At 43.0% G+C, this 11537-nt stretch overlaps 1 protein-coding gene across 3 annotated transcripts in view; it reads left to right on the plus strand.

The window, feature by feature from the left end:
• LOC124143147 (pneumococcal serine-rich repeat protein-like) overlaps window positions 1–11537 on the plus strand; it is a 63156-nt gene that overhangs the window by 47297 nt on the left and 4322 nt on the right. For all 3 annotated transcript variants that reach the window (XM_048394895.1, XM_048394896.1, XM_048394897.1), the window contains 11 exons: window positions 129–245; window positions 2278–2402; window positions 2920–3129; window positions 4216–4336; window positions 5371–5475; window positions 6254–6405; window positions 6936–7121; window positions 7790–7919; window positions 8950–9526; window positions 10337–10494; window positions 11092–11304. In XM_048394895.1, coding sequence (XP_048250852.1) covers window positions 129–245; window positions 2278–2402; window positions 2920–3129; window positions 4216–4336; window positions 5371–5475; window positions 6254–6405; window positions 6936–7121; window positions 7790–7919; window positions 8950–9526; window positions 10337–10494; window positions 11092–11304 — 2094 coding nt within the window. The remainder of the gene's footprint in view (window positions 1–128; window positions 246–2277; window positions 2403–2919; window positions 3130–4215; window positions 4337–5370; window positions 5476–6253; window positions 6406–6935; window positions 7122–7789; window positions 7920–8949; window positions 9527–10336; window positions 10495–11091; window positions 11305–11537) is intronic.

An 11537-nucleotide genomic window follows, 5' to 3' on the forward strand; every position in this document is an offset into this window, starting at 1 on the left:
CTTATGATATAGTCGGAATCGTACAGGGGACTGCTTTTTGCAGAGCTTCCTTATGCTTATGGAAAGGGTTTTTTGTTGCTTTTATTTATTAATAAGTATAATTATCCAAGTATGTGTTTTTCTCACAGGTGATGTGACATTAACGGCGACAGTGACGGTATCACTGGCCAGCGACACCACAAGGACAGTTCAGGCCAGTATCTCCCTCGTTACCAAGTCAACGCCTCTTGTCGCTCTTATCAAAGGTAAAGGAATCATGTTTGTTTGTTTGTTTGTTTGTTGTTAACGCAGCACTCAGCAATATTCCAGCTTAATGGCGGCGGTCTGTAAATAATCGGTGTTGGCCAGACAATCCAGTGATTGATGTTTTGAGCATCGATCTACGCAATTGGAATACGATGACATGCATCAACCAAGTCAGCGGACCTGACCAGCCGATACCGTTAGTCGCCTCTTACGACAAGCATAGTCGCCTGTTATGGCAAGCATGGGTTGCTGAAGACCCATTTTACCCCGAATCTTCACGGGTCAGCAATCATGTAATGTGACAGTCGAATGTGCGAGGGGTAAATATCACTGCCACGGATCTACCAGTTAATATAATAGGCATTTGAAGTCATCGAAACACCAAGTGTTCTGCAAAATGCAATCTCGTCATTCCGGAATGTGCTGTTATGGAATCGCTGTGAGCAGTTACAACTGTACATACAGAAAGTTACCTGTTAGGAACTGGAGAGGAAAACAGCCTTTCATTACCTAGAGAATGACTATAAGATTCTAGAGAATACGGATTATTTCGCGCGACTTTACGTCACTCGTTTACGAGGAACGTCACAGGGAATAACTATTTACAGTCAAACACCGTTGTGTCGAACTTTCGTTTGTCTCTAAGAAAAAGCTGGGTCCCTGTGTATTTCTTCTTTATTCATCAGTTTCGATTGTGCAAAATCTCGGATAACTCGAAGTATTCCCGTAGGCCCCTGCAACTTCGACACAACGGTGTTTGAGTGTATATATAACAATAATCCTTTGCGTTTAAAGGAGAATAGATGTGAAATGCCAAGCCTACAAATACATTTACTGGACTGTCATATAGCACCCGAATTATGATTCGTTACGATATCCAAATATCAGAAAGCTGGTAAACTCGATCTTTCAATCCTTATTCTAGTAAACCCTTATGTTATATCATATTTCTTCCAAAAGACAATACTGAAATGCGTGCATAAGGTTAGAAATCTGGTGCAAAATATTGAGCCGTATGTTGTATCTGTGGGCGCTGAGGTAGCCTAGTGGTTAAAGTGTTCGCTCGTCCCGCCGAAGACCCGGGTTCGATTCCCACATAGGTAGGATGTGAGAAACCTATTTGTGATGTCCCCCGCCGTGATATTGTAGGAATATTTCTAAAAGCGGCGTAAAACAATACTTAATCACATGTTGCATCTGATTTGTGAAGTGTATATTGTGGCATTCGGAAGTGATGGAAGCGCCTCATAAATATCTAGCCTCAGATTGAGTTACTTTAGCTCATCTTCAAGTGTGCACACTTTTTCGCGAAGGCACACACTCATATCTTATATGCTAAAAGGATTTTGTTTAAGGCGTCAACTTTTGGTATATTCACACGACGAAATCAAGCAATTTGAACACCTGGTGTCATCACCATTTAATAGTAATCCATAAACACATGCTAATTCTTTAATCGGAATCATACAATGGCCTGTATTAAGCCGAGATTTCTTAGATTATGGAACTGGTTTTGTTGCTTTTATTGCCATGTTAAAGGATGCACCACAGAGATGTAGGGGGGGGGGGGGGGGGGGGGGTCGCTGTGTAGAGTTGCGTCCATTGGGCACGCAAGAAGAGTTTGAATCCCGTTTCGCCCCGATTATGTTCCTAGGTTTGTCAGCACCGTGCCCGTGGTAAAGGTCAGAGACCTGCATCACTTCGGGCTTTCTTCCCACATTAAGCTGACTTGCCGCGATATAACGGGAATACTGTTAAAAGCGGCGTTAAACCCAACTCACTCACTCCTTGTGTTATCTGTGATGTGTTAATTGATTCTAAGTTTGTTTGGAACTAACTTCCAAGTTTGTAGGGAGTGGGACGATTTGGGATGAAAAATGTCAACGAGTACCAGTTCTGATTAATCAAGGAACGTGAATATATAACTCGGGTCAGCAGCGTGACAGGTCCAGAATGGCCTCTGAACGTCGGTGGCCACCTGTTTGTATTGTGTAAAGTCACAGACATGACCTAGTGGATTGTTGGTTCCAGGATCGGACACGGTTACCATAGGAACACAGACGGGCCAGCTCGAGCTTGACGGAAGTAATTCCCGTGACCCGGATGGAGCTGCTGGCAGTCTTGTGTATGAGTGGGCATGCATCGTGCAGATAGCGGTAAGATGTGTGCTGATTTGGTTGTTGTTTTATGCCGCAATCACCATTATTCCAGAAACATCCCGGCGATATATATATATGTTTTATAAATAGACCCATTTTTTAGTCAATTTATAAAATGATTGAAAATGACTGAAATGACTGGATATCTACTTCTTGTACGCAACATCGTATGTGTCACGTGTGCCCAAGAAACACGTGACACATTCCACCTAAAACCTGCAAATGTTAAAGGTCATCGATATAAACTCAAAGACAATGAAAACGTTTTATGACAATTTATCAGTGACAACAAAGATCTATAGACCATATTTTCAGGTGGCAGCCAAATTGAACACTTTTCCATCCACGAATATACTTTTGGAAATTATGTTACCATCAATGCGTTTCTTGTTCAAGGGAGCATATAAACGCAGCCATGCAGATAATCTAAATGTACATATCTGTACTTCTACTCTCAGCGAATCTACAACGAATACAAATAAATCCTATGTACACATCTCCTTGTATTTTACAGTCGTCAACAGCTACATGTCTTGATCCCACCGGATCTACCTTCCCGACAAGTTCTGAGCGCTCTTCAGCAACGTTGACGATGGCGACGACTCGGTTGTTGAGCGGCAAAACCTACTTATTTACACTGACCGTCAGCAAGTCTAGCGGGAGTACCACGAGGTCCAACAGCGCCTCCGTCACAGTCGTCACTGTGGAGGGCACGCCACCAAAGGTTCGTTACATCAGAATGAGTGAGTTGGGTGTGATGTCGTTTTAAGCACCATTCCCGTCATACCACTGCAGGGAACTCAACTGTAGGCATCCAGCTTTGTACCATGATGGGATTCGAGCATTGATTTTCAATCCTTTGCTCTGTATACTGAGTGAGTAAATGAGTATGGTTTTGAGCCGCTTTGAGCAATATTCCAGCAATATCACGGCGGAAAACAGCAGAAGACGGCTTCACACGTTGTACCCATGTGGGGAATCGATCCCGGGTCTTTGGTGAGACAAGCGAACCCCTAGCTTGCCCCACCGCTACTCTTCCAAATGCTATACCTTGATACCTTGATACCTTGACCTTGATACCTTGATACTTTGACCTTGATACCTTGATACCTTGACCTTAATACCTTGATACCTTGACCTTGACCAATCGTCTAAGGAGTCGCGATTCGCTGTGCAGAGTTGCGTCCCTTGGGCACGCGCGAAACCTATGATTGCGGGTTCGAATCCCGGTTCGCCCCGATTATGTTTCTAGGTTTGTCAGCACCATACCCGTGCGCGTGGGTTTCACCGAAGTGGTAAACTTCCGAGAGCTGCATCACTTCGAGCTTTCCTCCTACATTAAGCTGACACGCTGTGATATAACTGGAATACTGTTAAAAGCGGCGTTAAACCCAATTCACTCACTCACTCACTCACCTCGACACCTTGACCTTGACCAGTCGCCTAAGGAGCTGCAGTTCGCTGTCTAGAGTTGCCTACCTTGGGCACGCCGTGCTCATGGGTGTGAAAGTTTTAATCGTCTAGGACCTGCGTCACTTCGGGCCTTCCTCCCACATTAAGCTGACACGCCTTCGAATAACTGGCATACTGTTAAAAGCGGCGTTAAAGCCAACTCACTTACCAAGTTGATATTGCTTAATAACCCTAGTGAGTTCTTGAGTGGATGTGAGTTAATGTTTGTTCATGAAATGACAGGTGTCATCAACTCTGAGAGTTTCCATCCTCTGTAAACACCATTTCCTCATTACTTTCAATGAGCCTATTACATATATCATTTCATAGGTTTAACTCGTTATATTTATATTTGCAGATCACGTTCAGAGACCTGGCCAATGACGGTAAAGTTAACTCGAACGGCGTCTTCACACTCACAGCTATCGTAGAATCTACGACGACAGTGACCTTCACCTGGGATTCAGAGGTCAAGGCTGGTATGTACAGCCGTGATATTATTTAGCGTCTTAAATGTATTCAGGGCTTTTAGTGCCTGATAATATGTACATATGCATTGCACAAGAATGTGTTTGTTTGTTGTTTAACGCCACACACAGCAATATTTCAGCTATATGACGGCGGTCTGTAAATAATCGAGTCTGGACCAGACAATCCAGTGATTGACATCATGAGCATCGATCCACGCAATTGGGACCGATGACATGCATCAACCAAGACAGAGTGCAGAGTTGCGTCCCTTTAGCACTCAAGAAACCTATGATTGTGGGTTCGAATCCCGGTTCGCCCCGATTATGTTTCTAGGTTTGTCAGCACCATACCCGTGCTCGTGGGTTTCACTGAAGTGGTAAACGTCTGAGACCTGCATCATTTCGGGCTTTCCTCCCACATTAAGCTGACACGCCGTGATATAACTGGAATACTGTTAAAAGCGGCGTTAAACCCAACTCACTCACTCACTCTTTGTACACCGCTTTAAAGCAAAAAGATGGATGTCACGTGCCATCGAGCAACTGTTTTTTATCAATTTAGAATATATTTGAATTATATTACTATGTCACATTAAAACATGTCGATAACATAAATTCGTTGTAGCAGGATCACTCGGGGAACATGGCGTTTTATGCGTCCCGGGTTAGGTTTCATACCACGCGCCTCCGGCCTCCGGTACGTGGTCTGAAACCTGACTCTGGACGCATTAAACCCCATGTACTCCCCGTGGTCCAGCTGCAACTTATAATGGATGCACTTTTTGTGGCAGACAATTTCATTTTTTTCAATAAGCTGAATTTTAATTTTTTTTCTTCAAGCATTTACTTGGGCAATCTATTTCGATAGAACCCCCTCTTTCTGTCACAGCTAAGACTGAATTTATTTCTCGTACCATAAAAAGCATAGTGCGCATTATATAATATGAAATAGTGTTATGTCATCAGGACCGACGTAAAGTGCCTTACCTCTGTCTGGTTGAGTCGGGTTCAAATAAAAATAAACTCATGTGTTTTTTTCACAGGTTATGGCTTTGTGGACTTGACCAACACCGACAACCTGCAGACCACGCCCACATTGACGACCATCTCAACCAACACATACGTCACAGTGCTGTCAATCAAAGCAGGTAGGTAGATTACACGCTTATCGTTAATATCAGATGTCACCTTTATGATAAAATAAAGAAAACGTTTCCATAATCATATGAAATTTATACTGAGAGCGGTATCCAGGGTACGATTCCGACTATATCATAAGCAGGTGTTTATGAATGAGTATCAAATAGTGACACTAGGCGTTTAAATTCCTAGACGCCGTCGTTTTGATATACTACAAGTTAAAGCTTCAAGCAAAACCATTTTAGAATATAGTGAGTGAGTGAGTGCGTTGGTTTAACACCGCTTTTAACAGTATTACAGTTATATCACAGCTTATCAGCTTAATGTGGGAAGAAAGCCCGAAGTGATGCAGGTCTCAGACGTCTACCACTTCGGTGAAACCCAAGTGCATGGGTATGGTGCTGACAAACCTAGAAACATAATCGGGGCGAACCGGGGTTCGAAACCACAATCATAGGTTTCTTGCGTGTCCAAGGGACGCAACCCTGCACAGCAAATTGCGGCGCCTTAGACGAAAGGGCCACCCGTGCCAGCTTTTAGCATATAAGATATGATTGTCTGTTTTCGAATTAGAATAGTGCATGTTGGTAGGGAGGCCTAATCCCTAGTATGGGGCGTCAATTTGGTTGCTGGCGATCTATTTCCCTTTATTTATATTGTACTGTTAACTGATAGTTTATATTTTTACATGCTCTCAAAATTCAGACACGGGAGTTACCCACCTGCGTACATTTTGGGTATTAGTTTCAGTTTGTTTTTTGTCTAACTAAATTCTGTTTGTCACAGACATCCTACAGCGAGGGACGAATTACCGCTTCAGGTGTACTGTCAACGACGCAAACGGAAAGTCTAACGTGGCAGCGAAGGAAGTCTATGTTTATAATGGCGTCACTTCCTGTTCCATCACCGCGCCCACGTCCTATCAACAACTAGATTCGGTTAGTGTCATTGTGAAGGGGCAATGTCTCCAGCATAAACTGTTTTAAACATCCTTAGTTTCGATTAATTATAGGAATATGAACGAATCGGTGGTCCTTAACTCTTTTGAGAAGAATAGTCCAAACAATCCTCTCCGGATGTTTTCTTTAGGAACATCTGCATATAATTAAAAAATAAGTGCCAGGGACCCGTTGTACAAAGCGATCTTAGCGCTAAGATGATCGTAATTCTCAGACATAGGCTTACATTTATCAAAGCGCTAAGATCGCTTTGTGGAGCGGCTCCGTGGCAGTGATTTTGTAGCCCAGAAACTATGATGAAGTCACACTTGTAATTAACATCTACATATCATATATACCTTCCTTGTTCCGGGGACGCAAGAGTTAACACAGATAAAACTGTAACTCAACACGCGTAGATGTCACCATTGGGCGTCCAACGAAACCTGTTAACAAAACCTGTTACACATGATGCGTGTATGTGAAGTTCCAAATGTGTTCATCGACCGGAATTTCGCTGTGTTTTTTAGATCAGTCTGACTGTGACCAAGTGCTTCACCGACAGTGACGGCAGTCCCCTCACCTACACCCTCTACCAGGTGAAGGGCGGCAGCGACACCTCCTTCCCCCTCTCCACAACTCAGGACAATGGGCAGTTTGTGGTCAACGTCGGCCCTAAGGATGACGGGTCTGGGAAGAACGTCTTCGCCGTTAAGGCAAGTATTCTGTCACGTCCTTCCCATCATGTAAGGACCATTTTACCGAAAAAAAATACAGGCTCAGGGAACATAACAATCAAACCAGTTGGTTCAACTTATGGATGCCAAAAATGTTTTACGTTGTTTTGATCGTGTATTTTTGCTTCTACAAAAATGACAGAAAAGAACATGCTACAAATATGAGACGAACAGTTCCAATTACTGAACATAATGAAGTACATTTTACATGCATCTAAACACATAATTTTCTGTACAACAAAAATGTTTCCATGTGGGAATTCATCAGGAATTAATTAATTAGATTTAATAACAGAAACAGGCGAATGCTGACATTAACATCTGCTCTCTTTTGGGTTAACGAATGCGAACTGAATAGCATTTATTTCAAGCATGTTTTTCATTTACATCTGAAATTGCCCTCCGTGAAGATCCAGGTTAGAATTGGTCTTCGGCAACTAATGCTTGTCGTAAGAGATGACTAACGGGATCGGGTGGTCAGGCGTAGATCGATGTTCATGACGTCAATCATGGGATTGTGTGGTCCCGACTCAATTATTTACAGACCACCGTCCTATAGCTGGAATATTGTTGAGTGTGGCTTTAAGCAACTAACAAAGATACTAAATGTTGGCCAAATTTCAATTTGCTCGATCCCATTTTTTCAGGTGTGCGCAAACAAAGGAGGCTGTACGGTTTATAAAACGGGGGACATCACCGTGACGGCAGTTACTGCAGCTGCCCTGGCGGCCAAGGAGACGGCAGTGCTCGGCAACATCAACACGCTCACGAAAGAAGGTATTTCGATTCTATCACGTAGTTATTGTACCCGTCTTCAGCAACCCATGTTTTCGTAAGAGGCCACTAACGGAAGACTATTTCCTGATGTGTTTGAAGAAGACCTTGACTCGAATATTTCTAATTTGAAACTCCGTGATGATGACGTCATGCTCTGTGGTTACATGAGACCGGGTAGGTGATAAGTCTGCCCAATTCCCGTTACAATGTCACTCGGACTACTTAGTAACCCCTGAAGATCTGGGTTATAATTGGTCTTGAGCAACCCATGCTTGTCATGCTAGGCGACTAACGTGGTCGGGTGGTCAGACTTGGTTGATGTCCTCGGTTGGTCCATCATCTGGTCCACAATCGATTATTTATAGGCCGCCGTCATATAGATGGAATATGGCTGAGTGCGGCGTTAAAAAAACCAAACAGACGTGGTTACTGCTCTGGCTTCCTTGGTTTAATGTTCTTGTGGCAATGGTCGTTATAACAACCGGCAACGCTTACTGCTTGTTCACAAGTCTATTGAAGAGACGCAAAGGTCAGCTATAGGTAAACTCAAACATGTTCCAGTAACTGACACAGACAAGTCAAACATGTTCCAGTAACTGACACAGACAAGTCAAACATCCCAGCAAGTAACTGTCCTCTCATGCCAAACATGTTGGCAACATCTAAGACATGGATGTTTTTGTTGTTGTTGTTGTTTGTTGTTTAACGCCACACTCAGCAATATTCAAGCTATATGACGGCGGTCTTTAAATAATCGGGTCTGTTCCAGACAATCCAGTGATTGACATCATGAGCATCGATCCACGCATTTGGGATACGATGACATGCATCAACCAAATCAGCGAGCCTTACCATCCGATCCCGTTAGTAGCCAATTACGACAAGCATAGTCGCCTCGTCGCCTCTTACGGCAAGCATGGGTTGCTAAAGACCAATTCTACCCCGGGTCTCCACGGGTCCTGCATGTGTTTCTATAACACTAAATGACATAAGTATTACTACAATCACTCGTATTATATTTTTGTCACAGGTAATCCCTTGGATGCTGCCGTCTCTCTCGGTATCTACATGTCTGCCGTCACCGCAAGTGTCAGCCGACGTCGACGTAGCGCTGATGAAGCCTTAGAACGTTACAGACGTAGCGCAGTCGTCACCACAGACCTTGCAACCCTACAGATAGATCTCGTCAACAAATCCCTCAATACCATAAACCTGAAAGAGTCAGTGGGAAACACGTTGTATGGTGTTCTGGGCTCGTTACCCGCGACGACAGTCAGTGACAGCGACATGCAGGTGGTGACAGGGTTCTACTTGACCATCACAAACTTTTTCCAAACAAATACAATCAAAATGCAGGTAAGCAGTGTTCAGCATTTAAACACGTGGACTGTGTCCCTGACAGCAAGATCGATAACTGGTAGTGTTGTTACGGATCTGACTGCAAAGGCAAAGAAAGCCGCCAGGCTTGGATATCAATTGGAGGAGACTCAGACCTTCACCTTGTCTCAGTCAACCCGGAAGTACATGTTCGTCATACCCGGGACTGGCCACGTCAGCAAGGACACGGACAGTACCGTGATCAGTTTTGGAGACACCCTACGGAAACAGTAGGTCTATTTCTTCCCTTACCACACGCTGCGTAGTATTGACAGAAGGGACCTAAACTGACCCAATATTTACGGTGACACTAAATATAAATGTATGTCAATGATCTGTATTCCATCGAGGCTTAGTCCGACCTCTCCAAAACCATCAACAAATCTACATGCAGAACCACACTTTACATAATATATACTGAACGAATAATTGTTTCTTTATCAATGTTGATAAGCATGTAGTAGTAGTAGTAGTAGTAGTAGTAGTAGTAGTAGTAGTAGTAGTAGTACCAGTAGTAGTAGTAGTGTGAGAGAGAGAGAATGAGTGAGTGAATGTAGTTCAAAGACATCAATATTCAGATAATATGATGACAGTCTTTTAATAATCGAGAGAAAGACGCGACTATGCTTGTCCTATTAGACGATAAACGGGATCGTGTGGTCAGACTGACTTGGTTAATGCATGTCATCTTATCCCAATTGCCTCGATCAGTGCTCAACAAACAAACAAATAATCGAGACAGACCATTGGTCAACGATGTACCCTGTCATTGTTGTAACCAAGCGATCTCATCTTTAGCGACTCTTCCCGGATCACCAATTATATTTTTATCGGTTTGTCGACACCATACCTTGCTCGTTGTTTTCGACAAGGTTATAATAGTCAAAGACCTGCATCACTGTGGGCTTTCCTCCCATATCAAACTGACAAGCCGTGATACAACTGAAATAGCGTTCAAAGCGGCGTTTAAAACGCTTCAGATAAGCATAGTGTACTGAGCATCCATGATCAAGGATGAAGCAATAGATGATTTGTTGCAGGTTTGCGTCCTGGTCGTGCAGCTCGGGAACGTGCGAGGGCGTCGGCGTCGAGATAACAACCAGCAACACCGGTGTCGACCCCTACTCGACCACCAGCGACGACATCAAGCAGAGAGCTACAGACGTCCTGGAAATATTGCTCATTGATCCAAAATCAGGTATAGAAGCATAGGTTGCAGCAACTGTTATAACGTCACGCATTGACTGTTGTATCTATCGTGTGAAGAGCAACTGGAATTTCTCTATGATGCATTCAGAAGCTGTATTACAAGTGTAGACAGGATTGACTTTTAAATAATTTTATCTTATTATTTTAATGCAATGTTTCGGCACAAGCGCCACAGCGCTAATAGCTCTAATAGAGGTACCAGCGTCTGTACTGAACGAAGTTAAAACACATAGTTGCGCCAATCCTGACTTCAGAAGATTGAATATCATTGTGCGCTATCCGTGACCTTTATGAAATGTGTAAGACTGTTTAAATGGTTCCCAGATAACTCATGTTTTTCATTTAAAATAACTTGGGCAAGGATGTCAGGTCTCATTTAATTATTATGTTGTTTTCATGTAAAGTTCATATGCTGACACATTTTATAAATATGTTAAATTGTTAAAAAATCAATTTAATCATATCATTAGACCCTTCAACATAACGTTTTGTTTTACTTCACAAGACAAATGTTTAACACGTATTTATTACAAAACTGGATCCTGCAAATAAGTACGTTTACTTCAATGCTGATGTTTTGTTTCAGGGGCTGAGATATCTAGTATCACTGGACTGAGCAGCCCTGTGACCATGACCTTCGTTGTGACGCGGCCTCAGTCTGGGACGTCCTTGACCTGCAAGTACTGGAACACGCTCAGCGCGAGATGGGAGACGGACGGAGTGACGACGTCATCACAGTCCACGAGCTCCCTCACATGTTCTAGTGACCATCTTACTGGCTTTTCAGGTTTTGCGGAAAGTAAGCATTTTTCAAAATGATAATTTGTTCTTTCTTTTTACAGTTTTTCTGTTGTTTCCTTTTAAGCTCTTGTCTGTGTTTCATTTACTCGTTTTTTAAGTCAGTAATTTCATTCGCTCACCTTTGGGGAAGATGTGTGTGCCTTAAAACATACATTGATAACCGCTGTTAACACAATCGATGGTTTTAAATATAAGCAACAAAAATCCTTTACTTGATCATAAGAAATATGT

This window comes from Haliotis rufescens, unplaced genomic scaffold (genome assembly GCF_023055435.1).
Source record: "Haliotis rufescens isolate VD_foot unplaced genomic scaffold, xgHalRufe1.0.p SCAF_131, whole genome shotgun sequence".
Classification (NCBI taxonomy): domain Eukaryota; kingdom Metazoa; phylum Mollusca; class Gastropoda; order Lepetellida; family Haliotidae; genus Haliotis; species Haliotis rufescens.